We start from the raw sequence: 19,483 nt of genomic DNA, 5'->3' as shown, positions 1-19,483 counted from the left end.
TATGTACAAAGGCCAAGAATGAGAAGCTGAGGATGTATCCAGATGTGAAATGGGATATTGGCAATCAGGATTTCCTGTGACTATATATATAAAAAAAGCAGTGGTATTTCCTAAAATTTATACATACTGATTGTGAAGAAGAAGAAGATGATTTTACTATTTATATCCCACCCATCTGGCTAGGTTTCCCCTGCCACTTTGGGTGGCTTCCAGCACACATAAAACAGTAAAATATCAAACATTTTAAAAAGGGGAAGCCATCTAAGCAGTTTACAAAAAAACAAGAAAATCAATTTAAAAATTACAGAAACAGTATAATTCAGGTTAAAATAGGATACATTATAGACTAGTTTCAGCATTCTTTGTCACTCAATGACAATTAGATCTACGGAACCAAATAATGACTCCTTATTTCTACCTGATTATTTCAGGTATCTTTGATCTGCATGGAGTCAGATTGAAATCCAACAGGCAGAAAACGAGGTATTGGGCCTGAAATAGATAACTTACCTCCTGCTTCACTAGCAAGGTCCTGATCTGGATTGGGGGGGGGCACCTCCAATTCACAGTTTTTCTATCTATTTATTTATTATAGAACTAATTGTGGAAGGGTTGTATTGTTTACTTTTGCCACCTAAATGTTTCCTGTCAGGAAGAAAGTGGTGAAAAGCAAACGGCAATCTAAAACACTATATTTGATTGTGTCACAAGGGAGCTTAGAGTTGGCAACTTGACCAGGAAGAAAATGAATTCTCTGGAACCAGAAGGTTGAAAAACTCTTCTTTCTTTTTTTAGAAGTAGGACATGCATGCCTGAACGATGCCAACACCATTTCCTGTTGAGAAGCAGTGTCAATAGTCTTATATTTCCTCATAGGAAAATTTTTTTGAAGATCTGCAGAGCTCAGAAATAAAATGTATTTGTGCATTATTTTAACTGCTTTTGCAAATTGTGCAGTTCCTTTGATAGCAATACATTTTTTAAGTATCGTGCTACATACTTGCATTTGACTTGTGCTCAGAGATTGACTTGTCAAAAGTACTATTTTCTGTACCTGTTCTTGGTAATTAGTACCCCTATTTTCTGGTACCTGTTCCTGGTAATTACTGTACCCCCCACTTTTTTGCCTTTTGGGAATGTCATTAAATTTTTGTTGGCCGGTGACATTCTTAAGGTTTCAGCTTCTTTCAAGAACACACAGCTCTCTTGAGAAGAGGGGCAGCTGCACCTTCTTTAATGCATGAGCAACTAAAAGCACAGATGTTAAACTGCAAGGTGCTGTGTACTGCACAACCTGCCATTTCACACTGCTAGAAGTGTTGCTTCAAAAAATAAGAGAACAGGCTGTTTTTCTACTATTACTTCTACCAATAGAACAATTGCCCTCTTACTGCAGCTGCAAAAGGAAGGGCAGGGGAGGGAGGCATTTTAAATGAAAAATCAAATTCTAGAATTCAACTGTGCTGTAAAGACACAAAGTTCCTAAGTCTGGGAGCAGCTACCAAGAAGGCCCTGTCCCATGTCCCTGCCAGCCGTGCTTGTGAGGGTGGCGGGACCAAAAGAGGGCCCTCCCCCAAGGATCTCAGAACCTGGCCCAGTTCATAGGAGGTAATAGTATCTTGAAGGTGTAGATTGAATACAGATGGGGAAGGATGGCAGTGGTCAGTCCAGCCCCAAGCTGCAGAGGTTAAACTGACCACCTCTGTAATCTTTACATATAGACAAGCTTTATGCATGTAGGCTGTGTACAAGGGCTTGGGAGCTGCACACAAAAACATGAACATACACAGATTCTGATGTAGATACAATGGGGCTTCTCATCTCTACCTTCCTGCCCCCTCCCAGGCACATGCCTCCCCCCCTCTTAGGGACACCCCTGCGGCTATCAGCTCATGTGGTGTTAACCTCTTTGCCTCATTCCTAAAGATTTTCCCCCCTTTTAAAAATTCACAGTTGTACCTTGGGAAGTCGAATGGAGGCTGTTCTGGAAGTCCATTTGACTTCCAAAACATTTTGAAACCAAGGTGCAACTTCTGATTGGCTGCAGGAAACTCTTGCAGCCAATCGGAAGCCGCGTCGGGTGTTCGGGTTCCAAAGAACGTTTGCAAACTGGAACACTCCTGGGTTTGCGGCGTTCGGGAGCCAAAACGTTTGACTCAAGGCGTTCGACTTACAAGGTAAGACTGTATACCAGAGGTCAGCAAGGCTTACTGGGCATGGGCTGGGTCACTGCGCATGTCTGTTGCGCCAGAAATCATTTCTGCGCATGCCCAGATGCCAAAAATTGTGCCTGCACAAAAGCGATTTCTGGAGCCATGGACATGCACAGATGCAATTTCCGGTGTCTGGGCATGTGCAGAAGTTATTTACTGAGCCGCAGAAGAGTGTCCCTGCGCTGCACTGCACTGGTTTAATGCAGCTTGCAGGGACTCGCCGGGCGGCTTGGCTCATGGGGCAATTAAACGGCCTCTGTGGGCTGCTTCTGGCCCATGGGCCTTAGGTTGCTGACCTCTGGTGCATACAAAGGTAGCCTGCTGCAAAATGGGCTGTGCAGAGTGCTCCTCTTCAGGGTTCCAGCCACCAGCAGCTTCTGCGGTGCTCCATCCCCCCCCCCTCCTTTGCTCAAGTTAGTCCATGTTGAGCTGCTTCTGGGTTTTCCCTTTCGAGATTCCCCCCTCCCGTAATAATTTTTTGTACACCTTGGGGTTCCTGTAAGGCTTGCTGCTATTTCCCTCTTCTATTGGGACGGGGCAGTTTGGTCTGGGTAAGGACCCGCACTCGGAAAAATGGGTTTGCTGCTTTGCACAGCAGGAGTGAGAGCAACGTTTCTGGGTTCAAGAACAGGAACCGATAGTTCAGTAACAGGAGCTTTATTTAGAGGGGCCTCTAAGACCTGCTAAAACTGAAGGCCTAAGGAGCTGCTCAAGTTGTGTGATTCCAGGGCAAGTCCTCAGGCTGCCCCTTCCAGAGCATTCAAGGGGGACCAACAAATCACAAGCTCTACCAATGCCCTCTAGGCAGTCTGCAGCGCAGGTTCCCTGCTGCTGCCTCCCCTGAGTGCATTAATCGGCTGGAATGCAGCTTGATACACAAAAATAAAAGCCACTTTTGTTTCTCTGCCCACCACCAGCATTCGGCCCCAAGGAGGTTGCCCAAGAGAGAATGTGGCCCTCCGACTTGAAAAGAGTCCCTGCCTCTGGTATAGAGGTTGTGCATACTCTGCCTCCCCCTTGTGGTAATCCCTTGCCATTGCAATGCAGCCAAAAGCACATCTTTGTCCCCAAAGCAGCCTTTTGGATGGAAAGGAAATGCTCGTGAAATGCATCCTGCAGCATGTTGGCCTCTGCATGCATGCTGCAATGAGGTTCTGGCCCACAAAACGGGCCTCAGTAAGGGGCTGTTAAGAGTTTGCTTTGGAGTTGCTGAAGATGCATATCTGAATGGCCTTTGACCCCCCGAGACATGTTTTAGGATTTACCCTGTTCTTTTTGACTGTTTTGTTTTAATACAGTGGTACCTCTAGATGCGAACGGGATCTGTTCCGGAGCTCCGTTCGCATCTAGAAGCAAACGTAACTAGCGACGGCATGTCTGCGCACGCATATGTTGCTTTTTGCTGCTTCTGTGCATGTGTGTGACATCATTTTGAGCGCAAGCGGCGAAACCCGGAAGTAACGCGCTCCGTTACTTCCTAGTTGCTGCGGAGCGCAACTCGAACGTGCTCATCCCGAAGCACATTCAACCCGAGGTATGATTGTACAGTATTTTTAAATTGCTATAAAACCCAACCTGGGGCTTTGTGGTCAAGGGCAGATAAGAAATAGAATAATTAAAAAAATGAAAATGATGCCTAGTGGTGCAGCTATAAAACTGCTAACACATTTGCAAAGCTAAGCAAGGTCCAGTAGTTTCAAATTGGATGGGGGACTGTGTGTAGAGATTTCTACATTGTTGGGCAGCTTTCCAAACTTTTCATGTTAGTGACATACTTTTTAGACATGCATCATTTGGCAACACAGTAATTTAGCTTTACTAGCAAACCAGAGGTTAAACTAACCCTTTCCCAGCCCTTGGAGGAGAGTGGGGAGTGTTTGCGCAGCACACCTACAAACTGCAGCCGACACTGATATGTTGCAGCACACAGTGTAGAAATCTTCATTGTAGGGGGTTGGGCTAGAATAGATGACCCCCTGGTTCTATGATGCAAACCAACCACAAGCCTTTCTATTTGGGCAAAATGGAAATGCAGCAAATTTTCTCGATGTTCTTTTTATCTTTTGTAAACCACTTTGAGATAAATAGGGTCTCAGCTGGCATACTAAAAATGGAGCTGGTAGACAGCCACCCTGGACACAGAATTGACTTGTACTTCCATGGACAACTATGAGTCCAAAATGACTCCCAGGCTGCGCACCTGGTCCTTCTGGGGCACCAGTACCCCATTCATGACCAGGGATTCCTCACACCTGCCCCCCCCCAAACAATACTTCTGTCTTGTCAGGACTCTGCCTCAATCCATTAACCACCACCCATCTTCCAACCACCTCCAGACACACAGGACATTCACCACCTTTACTGGTTCCAGTTTAAAAAGAGGTAGAGCTGGGTATCATCCACATACTGGTGAACACCTACCCCAACTCCCCTGATGGTCTGTCTCAAGAGGCTTCATGTAGATGTTTAAAAATGGGGGGCGCAGAGCCCTGAGGCACCCCACAAGTGACTTCCCAGAGGTCTGAACACTTGTCCCCCCCCCTCCAAACCACTTTCTGGACACAGCCTAGGAGGGATAAGAACCACTGGATAACTATGTCCCCAGCTCCCAACTCCTCTAGATGGTCCAGAAGCATACCATGGTCTGTATCAAAGGCTACTGAGAAATCCAGCAGGACGAGGAGGATTTTGCATAGCCTGCCGGAGATCATCAATGCAACCAAGGCAGTTTCAGTGCCGTGATGGGGCCTGAATCCTGACTGGCAATACAGACGAAGAGAGGTTAAATCATTTATTTAGGACAACATGAAGGGGATACAAATAGTTCAGTTTTGAAGGAAAAGGGTGGAGTGAAGGGAGAAGGAATTCTCAAAGTCTTTCAGAGCTTGTCAAATTGCTTTTATTTTTATGTCTGCCTTCTCACATCAATACAGCAGGAACCTCTCCATCTTTCACTTAGAGGCAGAAGAGGCCGAGAATGAATCTCGCTTCATATGTAAACTCAAAGTTAATCGTTATGCCAGCTTGTTTCTATGCCTTCCCATGTCTCCCTCCTACTCTGGAGGTAAGATTCAGAAGCCACATTGCAGAACTAAAACACATCAATCATATCCCAGCAGAGAAAAGGCATTTGGATGGAAACGTAGAAGCTTTCATCGGGATTTCTGGGCTCCAAGTACCAGACACAATTCCAACTCCTCAACTGAGTTTGTGGACCTGCAAAACTCTAATTCTGTTTCAAGCTTTTCCTGCATAATGAAGCTGTATGTATCATATAGCGTATGGCTTACCAGAGAAATGCTGAGCATTTCAAACCGGAGCTACAATAATCCAACTGTTCTTTTACCTAAACAGGGAATCGGATACTACTTTAGAACACTTCCCACTTGATGTCCACACACTGCGGTTAAGGAACAGACATAACCAGTGCTTCAAAATGATTTTTTTATTTACCAGTTGGTACCTGCCTTCTCTCACACACACACATTAAAAATGGAAATAATTCCTAATGTAGGTGGAGTCTGCTTAGGCTTAATTTCTATTGTTGAAACATTGTGAAATGCAAAATAAAAACAATGAAAAATTTAAATAATTCCAGTAGTAACAGACCACATTTTTGGACAATATATGAAAATGATTGATCCCAAACCCAATTCAATACTTTTTGGAAAAATAACATTTTCATGGGGTCTGTGTGATTATTGCTGTTCTAGCCCCTGATGTCTGTTTCAAATATCAGCTGCATGTTGACTTAACATTATTATCACCTTAATGTCACCAAAACACTTAGAATCCCCATTTGGCGCATCTCATTCCAAAGTACCTTGGATGATCAGCGGCAGAGAACTGAAATGTCCACAAAGGCAGCGCTTGGTCTGTTCCTCTCCCCCCTTCCCCCAATTTCTAAATGAAGATCAAGGTTCCTATTAGCAACTGGATTCCAGCTAGTTTCAGCTCCCCTCCCCCGCAACAGCATCTGATCTAGAACAGCACACTCTTCTGCTGGATCAACTTCTGAATTTGATTCAGGACTGGGCAAGGTGGGACGGCCAGCACCAATCTCAGCCACCAAGAGAACAACCAAAAGAGCAAGCCTTTGCCAAATCCCCACAGGGGAAAGCTTTAATGCTGTTCAGGCAAAGCTGGACAGCTCTCTAAAAAGAGGCTCCGCACAGCAGAAAGATCAACAAGTTTTACAACCACAGCGTATGTATAAAATGTGCCGTGCAACAAAGAATGAACTTCCCCTGCCTGCTTTGGCAGGTTCAAGAATAGACTGAGTCTGCTTGGCTTATAAAAACCCAGCAGCCAGCAGCTAAACCAGGGTCAGCAGCAAATCTGACATTCCAGAGGACAAGCGCTACTGTTGGATATTGAAGATCTTGGATAGCAGAGAGCTGTTTGACTGGGATTTCTGCTGGATCTCAGCAGCCCGGGCCAACTGCTTCTTCAGGCGCTTGTTCCCTTTGCTGGTCTGGATTTCTTCCTCAGTCTGGCGCTGGACAAAGCCCCAGCTCTTCTCCTCCTGTCCTCCCCGACTGCCCTTTTCTGAAAAGCGCTTGCTCTTCTCTACATTCTGCAGGTAGAAATTAGTCTCGCGCTTGGCCAGTGAAACTTCGGCCCGCATGCGCTGCTGCCGCACCTGACGCTCATAGGCCAGTCGCTCGCTCAGGTGAGTCCACTTGAAGCGGTGCAGATACTGGGGACAAAAGACAAGGAAACTTAAGAAGGGCCTGGCAGGATCAGACCAAAGGCCCGAGTCCAGCACTCTGCTTCTAACTGTGGCCAACCAGATGCCCCTATGGGAAGCCTGCAAGAGGGACGTCCTCCACAGGCCACTCCCAGCAACGGGCATTTAAAGGCGTGCCGCCTCCAACAGCAGAGGTACAGCATCTTCTTAACACTTTCTAAGAGTGATTCTTTATACAGTGCATAGAGTCCTGTGGTCTCTTTTCCTTCCCTTTATTAAAAATGTAGGCTTAAAAGATTTGACAATCGTGCAACCAGGAATGGCCAACGTCTGAATGATCAAGAAGCACCTCTGTTCTCCAGACATTAGTCTGGGGACCCCTGCTCAGTGGGTTAATCTCCATAATCATGCAGCATTAAACATTTTAGTGATATGGAGAACTCGTACTTGGATGATCTGGCATCATCAAAAGGAGCTGGAATGGGAGCAGAGAAATGACTGTACTCCCCAAAAAGTATCCCCTCATGACCTACATTTGGCAGCAGCCCACTGCTATTCCAGAATGTAGCTGATTTGCCAATGCGATGCTGTTTGCATATGAAAAGATACACACATGGATTCATTGTTTCTTCTCCTTGGAAGTGAAATATTACTTCGAGGGTCAACTCTGGACTTGACCATCCCTGTTTCTCCACCCCACCCCCCAGCTCCCTGGGCTTTGGGAGCAAGAAGCACTGTGATATTTGTGCCCACCCTTCCAAGCATAGTTTTGTAAAGCAGTTTGTTTTGCACCACATTAATGAATAGAAGATGGATGTGAGAGAGGCTTTTGTGAGAGGGAAGGTCCGGTACCTTGAGAAAGGTCACTTTACACCTCATTCCTTCAACGGAGAGTTTAAGTCACAAGATCAACTAGATGCGAAGGGAGTAATCCTTATTTACTGGCGCAGCCCTCAGCACCCACTTACCTTCATATTCCAGAGGTCATAATGGAATCGGCTCCTCTTGCGGACACCCATGGGTGTATTGTGCAAACTGGCAGCTACCACCTTTGCCACACGTTTATCCCTGAATTCTACCCAGCCTTCAGTGAAGTTCTTGGCATTGCTACCTGCTTTCTTCTTTTTCTTTCGTATAAATCGCTCTGCAGGACACAGAGAGGAGGGTTACAGGTTTGTGCAGAATGTGACAATGGCCTAGTTTTAAATGCAACTTCAGTCCACACATCCACTGGCTTCTAGATTTCTCACTCAACTGTAGTTTTTTTCACACCCTTTGAAAATGTAAGAATTGCTCAACGCTTCAATTAAGGTGGCATACATATCATAAATCAAATAACACTCTGAAATCAGCTTCTCTACACTCATCTCCACGTCCTTCATACGCTCCCCATACCAGATGCTGACACTGGTTCTAAGGCGCCTGCATCCAACATGATATTTTGCTTCGTAGCCTTTCACCATGGCGTTTATTCTGCCTGATCCTGTTCAGCTGACTGGCAGAGCCACCCACCCCTGCCCACTGCTCCCCAGTACACACAAAGAAGGCTCACCTTCAGGCTGCAGGAAAATACGTCCTACTTCACCATGCACACTAAGCAAGTTACGGACGTGTCGTGGCCGGAAGCGAGGAGGGATGTGACCAAGGTAAATTATGCCTGGCACAACTTTTTTGGCGCCATCTTCAGTGGAGAGATCCAACTGAACCTCACTTCCTTCCTCCTTCTGGTCAGTCTCTGCCTCTTCCTCTTCAACATCCATTACCAAGTCTTCAGCTCTTGGTGTCTCCTGACACTTCTCTACACCTTGATCAGGCATCCAAGCGATGCTCTTACTGCTATTATTATTATACTGGCTGGCGCTGGGGGGAAAAGGGAAGGTTGCACTGAGAGGTTGCTTTCTTCCTGCAAGGAGAAGAGACATTTCAAAAAATAACAACACTCAGGAATCTGCAAGGGAGAGAATGCCTCATGTTAACACCCAGACCCCCACTGCCACCCATGGGGATCCCTCAATGTCTCAGTGCATGACATTTATTGTCACTTGACATTTATATTGCTCCTTATCCCATAAGCCATGCGTAGGCAAACTAAGACCCGGGGGCCAGATGTGGCCCAATCGCCGCCTAAATCCGGCCCGAAGACTGTCCAGGAATCAGCCTGTTTTTACATGAGTAGAATGTGTGCTTTTATTTAAGATGCATCTCTGGGTTATTTGTGGGGCATACGAATTCATTCATTCCCCCCCCCCCCTTCAAAATATAGTCCGGCCCCCCACAAAGTCTGAGGGACAGTGGACCGGCCCCCTGCTGAAAAAGTTTGCTGACCCCTGCCATAAGCCCTGGCTGGCAGCAGCCACTACTGGGTAGGATGATGGAAGCCTGCGTTGCCCAGTCCTGTCTGCTTCTCGGGCGCTATACTGTGGCCTGGTAGACCGAACACAATGCTAACAATACAGCATAAAGCAGTGGTTCTCAAAGGGTGTGGAAGGAACAATAAAGGCGCTCACACGTGCTGCTGCCCTGCATGATGTTGCGTGCACGCCTTCACACGTGCGCGCACGCGTGTCCATGCCAAGCCGGTCTACGCCTTAAACCTCCATGCCCCTCCGCTCCCCTCCCCTGCCTCGACCGCGTCCCGTCCCCGCCACTCGCTCCCTTCCGTACCCGCGAAGAACTCTCCCGCCCGGCGCCCACCTGGAATCTGCGCGGAGCACTTCCGGCGCTCACTTCCGGCAGCTGTCGCAAAAGGAAGGCGGTAAAAGGAAGTCCAAGCCCCGCCTCCCCACCCCATAGAGATAGGAAAAGCGACGAGTGACACACATGCGCAGCCACTCCGACTCCATGCAAAAGGAGAAGCCGCCTCTGGTTTGGCACGACTCAGCCAGGAGAATTTTTAGGCCCGTCTGAAGAGATCATTATTGAATTTTTATTGATGTATTTACTTATTTATTTTTCTTTCCTTTGCACAAAGCAGCTAAAAAACTGCTTTAAAAACAAACACCTCCGAGCGGTGTTGCAAGCTGCCGCAATTCCTGCCAAAGCGCCCGATTCTCTGCTTTTCAGGGTCGAGGAAGCCAGTGCAGCCCCTTGGTCCGCTGTAGCCACGAGCAGGGCGCAGCTGCATTCTCGGCGGACATATGGCAAACAGGGGGAAAGGCATGATTTTTGCAGAATTGCTGTGATATTTTTTAATGCCTCCCATTCCGCGCTCATTTCCAGTTCCTCTCTGTTAAGTTGTGGGTTGACATAGCAGACGACACAGCGATTTCTCCAAAGCAGCTCTTTATTTTGTAAGCTGGAATAGAACTGACTGCAAACAGCTCAGCCGGCCTGCTTTTATAGGCAGCCGACTGTCAACATTGTAGCAACAACAACCCAGGGTTTCCCGCCTAAAATAACTGACGTGGACCTGAGTGAAAACTATCTACAGACCTGAGTGAAAACTATCTACAGTATCCCCCTGCTGGCCCAGGGTGAAACTTCACTACATAACACTCTCCTATTATTGCATCGCTTCTGCGAAGCCTACGGCAGCCCAGTCTCCTACATTGTTCCCATCCGCTGCCCACCAAAATGCCGTTCACCATTTCTCTCCTGTTGCGTTTTATTTTTTTCCTAAACTATGTGCAAAATTAATAGGCTTTTTAATAAAAATAAATAAATTAAAAAGTGAGCTTTGAGGTCACAAGGTACGGGTGAGGGCCAGGAGTGCCAGCTTGGCCCCGTGACTGGGGGGTGCCGGGGCCGTAGGTGCCATGCAGTAATAATAATAATAATAATAATAATAATAATAATAATAATAATAATTTATTATTTATAAATTACCCCACCCATCTGACTGGGTTTCTCCAGCAACTCTGGGCGGCTTCCAACAAAATATTTAAATACAATAATCTGTTAAACATTAAAAGCTTCCCTAAACAGGGCTGCCTTCAGATGTCTTCTAAAAGTCTGGTAGTTGTTGTTCTCTTTGTCATCTGGTGGGAGGGCGTTCCACAGGGTGGGTGCCACTACCGAGAAGGCCCTCTGACTGCTTCCCTGTAACTTGGCTTCTCGCAGTGAGGGAACCGCCAGAAGGCCCTCGGAGCTGGACCTCAGTGTCCTGGCTGGATGATTGGGGTGGAGAAGCTCCTTCAGGTATACTGAACCGAGGCCGTTTAGGGCTTTAAAGGTCAGCACCAACACTTTGAATTGTTTTTTGTTTTGTTTTTTTGAATAATATTTATTGAATTTTCCAGTAAAACATACCAATTCAAAACAATTACAATAAAGACAAACACAAACAAAAAACAAGTATAATTCCAAAAATTATTTTCTCAACCTAATTTCCCCGACTTCCTCATACCTCACCGTTTTGTATTCTAATTTCATTATCCCGTCAGCAACTCCATTCCCTTATTTCCCAATTTTTTTTAACAAATTCCATTCCTTTTCATACTCTAATATCTCTGAAAACCACCATATTTTTAAATCCACGTCAATCTAACATTCCTTAATCTTATAGTATTTATTAAGATAGTCCTTAAATTTCTTCCAATCTTCTTCCACTGTCTCTTTCTCCTGGTCTCGGATTCTGCCCGTCATCTCTGCAAGTCCCATATAATCTGTCATCTTCATCTGCCATTCTTCCAGGGTTGGTAAGTCTGATGTCTTCCAATACTTTGCAATGAGAATCCTTGCTGCTGTTGTAGCATATAAAAACAAAGTTCTATCCTTCTTTAACACCACATGACTAACCATGCCCAGGAGGAAGGCCTCTGGTTTCTTCAGGAAAGTGTATTTAAACATCTTCTTCATTTCGTTATATATCATTTCCCAGAAAGCCTTAATCCTTGGGCGTGTCCACCAGAGGTGAAAGAATGAACCTTCATTCTCTTTGCATTTCCAACATTTGTTATCTGACAAGTGGTTAATTTTTGCAAGCTTGACTGGGGTCATGTACCACCTATATATCATTTTCATAATATTTTCTCTCAAGGCATTACATGCCATGAATTTCATGCCGGTGGTCCACAACCTTTCCCAGTCAGCGAACATAATATTGTGACCAATATCTTGTGCCCACTTGATCATAGCTGATTTAACAGTTTCATCCTGCGTATTCCATTTCAGCAGCAAGTTATACATTTTTGATAAGTTCTTAGTATTGGATTCTAACAATTCTGTTTCCAATTTAGATTTCTCCACCTGGAAACCAATTTTCTTATCCATCTTGTAAACCTCCATTATTTGATAATAGTGAAGCCAATCTCTAACTTTGTCCTTTAGTTTCTCAAAACTCTTCAATTTAAAGTTACTACCCTCCTGTTCTAAAATTTCCCAATATTTCGGCCATGTGGACTCCATATTAAGTCTTTTCACAGCTTTTGCCTCCATTGATAAAAGCCACCTTGGAGTTTTGTTCTCCAGTAGGTCTTTATATCTAATCCACACATTGTGCAATGCTTTCCTGACAATATGACTTTTAAAGCCTTTATGAATCTTCACTTTGTCATACCACAAATATGCATGCCACCCAAAAGAGTTGTTAAAACCTTCCAAATCTAAAATGTCTGTGTTTTTAAGAAGCAGCCAATCCTTCAACCAGCAGAAAGCTGCTGATTCATAATAAAGTTTCAAATCTGGCAGGGCAAATCCCCCCCTTTCCTTTGCGTCAGTTAAAATCTTAAATTTTATTCTGGGCTTTTTGCCCTGCCAGATAAATTTAGAAATGTCTCGCTGCCATCCCTTGAAACACTCCATCTTGTCAACAATTTGCAATGTTTGAAACAAAAATAACATTCTAGGCAATACATTCATCTTAATTGCTGCTATTCGGCCAGACAAAGAAAGTTTCAAGTTACCCCAAATTTCTAAATCTTTTTTCACTTGGTTCCAACATTTCTCATAGTTGTCTTTAAACAAGTTCACATTTTTAGCTGTCATATTAATCCCCAGATACTTTACACTCTTAACCACAGTTAGACCTGTTTCATCCTGAAATTTTTCCTTCTCTCTTACTGTTAGATTTTTCTCTAATACCTTAGTTTTTAATTTATTTAATTTAAATCCTGCCACTTGACCAAACTCTTGCATTAATTCTAGAACCCTTTTCGTACTAGATTCTGGCTCTTGCAATGTAAGTACCAAATCATCTGCAAAAGCTCTCAATTTATATTGTCTCGCTCCGACCTGAACCCCTTTAACCAGCTGGTCTTTTCTTATCATATTCAGCAAAACCTCCAGGACCGAAATAAACAACAGTGGGGAAATTGGGCACCCCTGACGTGTCCCTTTTTCTATCTTAAGTTCTTCTGTAATAACATTATTTACAATTAGCTTTGCTCTTTGTTCAGAATAAATAGCGCCTATACCGTTTTCAAAACCTTGGCCTACCCCCATCCCATGGAGATTCTTCTTCATAAAGGTCCAAGAAATATTGTCAAAGGCTTTCTCCGCGTCCACAAATATCAGAACAGCTTTTGTATTTATATTCACTTCTAGCATTTCCAAAATGTCTATTATGTTCCTTACATTATCTGATAAGTGCCTTTTCGGGAGAAAGCCCGATTGATCCCTATGAATCTCCCCCATCAAAACTTTTTTCAGTCTTTTAGCTAGAATGTCAGCAAAAATTTTGTAATCCACATTTAGTAAAGATATTGGGCGGTAGTTCTTCAGTTGGGTCTTTTCAGTCTCTGTCTTCGGTATAAGCGTGATATAAGCCTCTTTCCACGTATCAGGTGCTTCTTTCCCCTCAAGAATTTCGTTGCAGACTTCCTTCAATGGTTGTGTTAGCCATTCTTTTAAAATCTTATAGTATTTGGAGGTCAGTCCATCAGGTCCCGGAGATTTGCCTAGTTTCATATTTTGAATGGCATCTTCTATCTCTTGTTCAGTTATTTTCTGATTCAGAAGTATTTTGTCTTGACATGAAATTTCCTTCATCCCATTTTTCTTCAAGAATTGTTCTATATCAGTCTCTTTTTCTGGCCCTTGTGCATATAGTTGTTTAAAGTATCTCTGGAAGCAGCTTCTAATTTCAATTGGATTGTTAATGTTCTTTCCGTCCACTTCTAAATTTGTCACCGTATTTAGTTTTTGTCTCTTCTTCAATTGCCAAGCCAAGAATTTCCCACATTTATCAGCAGATTCAAACGTTTTCTGTCTCATTTGTTTGATTTTCCATTCTATTTCTTGATTCATCAGTTCCATATATTGAATTTGATATAGTTTAATTTCTCGCAAGATCTCCTGAGACTTTGGTTTTGATCTCAATTTCTTTTCTCCTTCTTTGATCTTTTCTAGAATCTTGTCCTTTTTCTCATTTTGGCTTTTCTTCTTTACTGCATTTTGTTGTATCAAGAGACCTCTCATAACCGCTTTGCTTGCGTCCCAGATTATTCTTTTTTCCACATTTGTCCTCATATTAATTTCAAAGTAGTCTCTTAGTGTTTTTTGGGCCTTTTTGCAAAATTCTTTATCTCTAAATAAAGAGTCATTCATTCTCCATCTAAATGTGCAGCTGTTGTTTGATTCATTTCCATCTTCACAGCATTGTGGTCGGAGCAAGTCTTTGGGCAGATTTCTACTTTTTTTATCTTCGATGCCAGTCCTCTAGTAACCCATATTTGGTCAATTCTCGTCCAGGTCATTTTAGCTTCAGAGAAAAAGCTTCCTTCTCTTTCAAGGGGATTTTTTAATCTCCAGATGTCAACTAAGTCCATATTGTCAGTCATTTCAAAGAATGTTTTTAGTAACCTTCCGTCTTTAGAAATTACTTGTCTTTGCGCTTTGTCCATGTTTGTAGATACAACTCCATTCATATCTCCCATCAAAATTATATTTGAGTCCATGTAATCCAACAAAGTCTCATGTAGCTTTTTAAAGAATTCAGATTTGCCTTCATTTGGTGCATAAATTCCTAAAATCAGAAATTTCTGACCTTGTAACTGAATTTCGATTGCCAGGTATCTTCCTTGTTCATCTTTAAATATTTGTTTCGGCATCAATCTGTCCTTTGCATATATAACCACTCCTCTTTTTTTCACTCTGTCTGATGAGATAAATTCATGTCCTAGTTTTTTATTGATAAGTAGTTTTCTGTGTACTCTTGTCACATGTGTCTCTTGCAAGCAAATCAAGTCCAATTGTTGTTTCTGTAAAATATGAAATACGTTCTTCCTCTTCCGAGGAATTGTGCCCAGAAACATACTGGGAGCCAATGTAGGTCTTTCAAGACCGGTGTTATGTGGTCTCAGCCGCTCCCAGTCACCAGTCTAGCTGCAGCATTCTGGAGTAGCCCCACGTAGAGCGCATTGCAGTAGTCCAAGCGAGAGATAACTAGAGCATGCACCACTCTAGCAAGACAGTCCGCGGGCAGATAGGGTCTCAGCCTGTGTACCAGATGAAGCTGGTAAACAGCTGCCCTGGACACAGAATTGACCTGTGCCTCCATGGACAGCTGCAAGTCCAAAATGACTCCCAGGCTGCACAGCTGATCCTTCAGGGGCACAGTTACCCCATTCAGGACCAGGGAGTCCTCTACACCTGCCCGCCTCCTGTCCCCCAAAAACAGTACTTCTGTCTTGTCAGGATTCAACCTCAATCTGTTGGCCGCCATCCATCCTCCAACCGCCTCCAGGCACTCACACAGGACCTTCACTGCCTTCACTGGTTCTGACTTGAAAGAGAGGTAGAGCTGGGTATCATCCACATACTGATGAACACCCAGCCCAAACCCCCTGATGATCTCTCCCAGCGGCAGTGCCAGATTTACGTATAAACTAAAGAAGGTATAGCTTAAGGCCCCACTCTCTTGGGGGCCCCCCAAAAAATTACAAGAAAAAAACACTGGATGCACATTTCCAAAATATAAGATAAAAAACAAATAAAATAAAACCTACATACAGCAACAGTGTTTTGTGTTGTGTAGGCTCCTATGATGTAAGTAATGGGCCCCATCTGCTAGCCTGCTCCCTAAATATCACTGGTTTGCTCATTTCTATATATAGGGTGCCTACTTTCTGCATGGACTGGTTGCAAATGGCTTTAGATAAATATTAGTCCATAAGTTACCATATAGCATATATTCAACACAAAAACAGCAACAATTTGTTGTTGACAAAGGACAGCTGGACATATAAAGGGCCCCATTACTTTCAGTAGCTTAGGGCCTCGTCAAACCTAAATCTGGTCCTGGTGCCATGCAACGTAAATGGCCCTGGCACTGAAATTTGTGGGTGCCCGGTTCCTTCATCGGAATTTTGTGGGTGCTCGTGCACACATGGCCCCAGGGGATTGGCACCTATGGTGGGGCGCTCCAAGCCCTTATCCTATCGATGGCGAAACCTCTTGCACTTTGACAATGCGCACACAGTCCAATCCGTGTCCTGGAAGTTCCTGGTAGTGCAGCGACGACACATTCTTCCGACTGGGTTTGTTCGTAAGTCTATGGCTTTTCTGTGTCTTCCTGGGAAGGAAGGCACATGTCCTATTTCAAATACAGAGCCCAGATGGAAGGAAGGAGCTCTTGAAGCCGAGTGCACAAAAAGGTGCCTCGGAAAAGATCTTGCAAAGCTGGATGCAAAAAGGGCCTCGGGAAAGATGAAGGGCAAGGGGGAAAAACACAAAGTTATGACAAAAAAGGGGGAAGTGGGGGAAGCTAGAAAGAGGAGACATGATAAGAGGAGCATAAAATTAATCATGGGGTGTGGAGAAAGTGGATAGTGAGAAAAGGAAAGATCTTTCCTTCAAAAAGAGTCCCAGAATTGCTTCTTGATCTCTGGAGGAAGGGCAGTGTATTAACTTAATAAGTAAATAAGACTCAGGGTAGTCAAAAGAAATTCACCCTGTGGAACGCAGATGTCAACAAGATGAATACAACCTTTAGAACAGGCATAGGCAAACTCAGCCCTCCAGATGTTTTGGTACCACAACTCCCATCATCCCTAGCTAACAGGACTAGTGGTCAGGGATGATGGGAGTTGTAGTCCCAGAACATCTGGAGGGCCAAGTTTGCCTATGCCTGCTTTAGAAGACATCTATAGGCAGCCCCATATAGGGAAGCCTTTTAATGTGTAATGTTTTATTATGTTTTCATATATGTTAGAAGCCTCCCAGAGTGGCTGGGGCAACTCAGTCAGATGGGCGGGGTACAAATAAATTATTATCATTGTTAATTGTTATTTGAATTGTAAATTCAATTGCTTTAAAATGGGATTAAAGGCAGGTTTGCGGAGGAGCCAGCTACCAACATGGCTACAAGCCACACCATGGCTTTTCCACCTCCACAGTCAAGGCAGCACACCTCTAAATACCACTTGCTGGGGGGTGCGCTATTGCTCCCTTGTGGGCTTCCTAGATAAGTCGGGCTTTAAGTGTATGGTGTGGTTCTGTCCTCAGTTAAGCTATGCAAACCCCTCGAGTAGCCACTTAGGTAAAGGTAAAGGACCCCTGGCAGTTAAGTCCAGTCACGAACGACTCTGGGGTTGCAGCGCTCATCTCGCTTTACAGGCTGAGAGAGCCGGCATTTGTCTGCAGACAGTTTTTCTGGGTCATTGGCCAGCGTGGGGAAAAAAGCATGGTAAATTTTATATGTGCATAGCGGCAAATGTAGATACGATCACTATCTGTAATAATGCAACACAAGGGTTGTACTACTGCAGATGTTCAATCTGTACAAATGTATCAGCCTGTCAGATGGAACCATCTTCCCTCTCCTGATATGCTGTTTTGGGGAGTCCCCAAGTCAATTTCAGGGGGGCATGGGAAGACGAGGGAAGGCGCATTGCACAAGGAAAATCTCTTGTGCAGGGCTTCTGTTGACAGAGTTTCAAGGTGAATCCTACCCAAGACGTCTCAGTAGGTGACCTGTGTAGCAGCTCAGTCTGCTCAGCGGGTGCTTATAATTGTTGATGGGTAACCTCAGGGCCTCTACAACCCTCTTTTCTTAAGATTCTTCATTTTGAAACTGCATTTGGACCAGACAGACTGCCCTTCAAATAGAGAACTGCCCTCTGAAAGGAAGGCCACAAGGCCATCCTAATTAACCACAAAGGTCCGAAACATCATGCGGAAATGTCTCCATTCAATAATAATGTTATATATCACCCCAATCTCTGCCGAGTGGTACGCAAGACTTCAGGAATGCCTGGCGCTCACCCAGGGTTTAAGCTTCCTTTGGAAAATTAAGCACCACGGAGGCTGAAGTGTCTTTATCATGGGTAGGCAAACTAAGGCCCGGGGGCCGGATATGGCCCAATCACCTTCTCAATCCAGCCCGCGGACGGTCTGGGAATCAGCGTGTTTTTACATGAGTAGAATGTGTCCTTTTATTTAAAATGTACAGTGGTGCCCCGCAAGACGAACGCCTCGCAAGACGGAAAACCTGCTAGACGAAAGGGTTTTCCGTTTTGGAGGTGCTTCGCAAAACGAATTTCCCTATGGGCTTGCTTCGCAAGACGAAAATGTCTTGCGAGTTCCTGCGGGTTTCCCCCCCCTTTTTCCCCCTTTTCCTAAGCCCTAAGCCGCTTATCAGCTGATCCGCTAAAAGCCGCTAAACCGCTAATAGCGCTAATCCGCTAAGCTGTCAATGGGCTTGCTTCGCAAGACGAAAAAACCGCTAGACGAAGAGCCTCACGGAACGGATTAATTTCGTCTTGCGAGGCACCACTGTATCTCTGGGTTATTTGTGGGGCATAGGAATTTGTTCATTTCTTTTTCTTTTCAAAACATAGTCCGGCCCCCCACAAGGTCTGAGGGACAGTGGACTGGCCCCCTGCTGAAAATGTTTGCTGACCCCTGGTGTTTAGGATATATGGTTTATTTACACAAATGTACAACCTGAGCCTGCTTATAGAGGGGCTCACAGTCACAGTGGCAGCAGCCCCCAAAGCACCAGCTCATGTCATAGTAAGAGCATCAGTGTCGCTTATCTTACACTGCGCGGTGCATCCCAGCAAAACTCCAAGCCCGTTGCTTCTCCCCTGGCATAAATTCTGGTCTCTTTTATAACCCAGGGAAGGTCCCTTCTTCAATGGGCTAAAGCTTATTATCTCAAAGGGGATTAGCTTTTCACACCTAGTCCTACTTTTCCCTTTCAATGCTTTGAACCTCAAATCCCCCCAGGTGGTCACCTCACAAGGAAAGAGGTCTTTTCAGTTAACACTTGTTGTTTGTGAAGATTACTGTCCTAATACACAACCCAGGAAGTGTGCCTTTTTCAGTAGCTTTTACATGTGATAATTACAGAGGCTTACAGAGTATTGGAATTGATTCAAGAATTTGGTCTGGTTGCGGGATTTAAGTTGAATAAGCTGAAAACTAAGGTTTTAGAGAAAAATTTAACAGTGATTGAGAGAGAGAGGTTTCAGAAGGAGACAGGATTAACATTGGTTAAGAAAGTGAAATACCTAGGGGTTAACATGACTGCTAAGAATGTGAACTTATTTAAAGATAATTATGAAAAATGTTGGACGGAAGTGAAAAAGGATTTAGAAATATGGTTAAATTTGAAGTTATCATTGCTAGGCCGAATTGCTGCGATAAAGATGAATGTATTGCCAAGGATGTTGTTTTTGTTTCAAACACTGCAAATTTT

General features: G+C 44.3%; 1 protein-coding gene and 2 long non-coding RNA genes across 4 annotated transcripts in view; all 3 read right to left on the bottom strand.

Annotated features, from left to right (window-relative positions):
• LOC309332571 overlaps positions 1-19,483 on the bottom strand; it is a 264,539-nt gene that overhangs the window by 226,809 nt on the left and 18,247 nt on the right. The window lies entirely within an intron of this gene.
• LOC309332706 lies at positions 92-1,912 on the bottom strand. The gene is made up of 2 exons (XR_014152302.1): positions 1,091-1,912; positions 92-1,054 (listed from the first exon to the last, which is right to left on the bottom strand). It is a non-coding gene; the product is annotated as an uncharacterized lncRNA (long non-coding RNA).
• On the bottom strand, positions 5,090-9,709 carry ABT1 (activator of basal transcription 1). Of its 2 annotated transcripts, none has more exons than XM_081845498.1 (4): positions 9,568-9,709; positions 8,456-8,806; positions 7,872-8,047; positions 5,090-6,912 (listed from the first exon to the last, which is right to left on the bottom strand). In XM_081845498.1, exons 1-4 carry the CDS (start codon positions 9,692-9,694, stop codon positions 6,574-6,576), a joined length of 993 nt encoding a protein of 330 aa, XP_081701624.1. In that variant the 5' UTR covers positions 9,695-9,709; the 3' UTR covers positions 5,090-6,573. The 2 variants fall into 2 exon arrangements, with proteins under 2 accessions (XP_081701624.1, XP_081701625.1); XM_081845499.1 differs by having other exon boundaries at positions 9,598-9,709.

Source organism: Podarcis erhardii (assembly GCF_964252035.2).
Source record: "Podarcis erhardii genome assembly, chromosome: 17".
In the NCBI taxonomy this organism is placed as follows: domain Eukaryota; kingdom Metazoa; phylum Chordata; class Lepidosauria; order Squamata; family Lacertidae; genus Podarcis; species Podarcis erhardii.
The sequence above is the reverse complement of the archived record's forward strand: the minus strand, read 5'-3'. Positions and strand labels throughout refer to the sequence as shown.

Coding starts and splice junctions, on each gene's coding strand:
- ABT1 (XM_081845498.1), bottom strand. CDS start 9,694: ATGGGGTGGGGAGGCGGGGCTTGGACTTCCTTTTACCGCCTTCCTTTT. Junction 8,807..9,567: donor GGCGGGAGAGTTCTTCGCGG/GTACGGAAGGGA, acceptor TTCTCCTTGCAG/GAAGAAAGCAACCTCTCAGT. Junction 6,913..7,871: donor ATGACCTCTGGAATATGAAG/GTAAGTGGGTGC, acceptor TTTTGTCCCCAG/TATCTGCACCGCTTCAAGTG.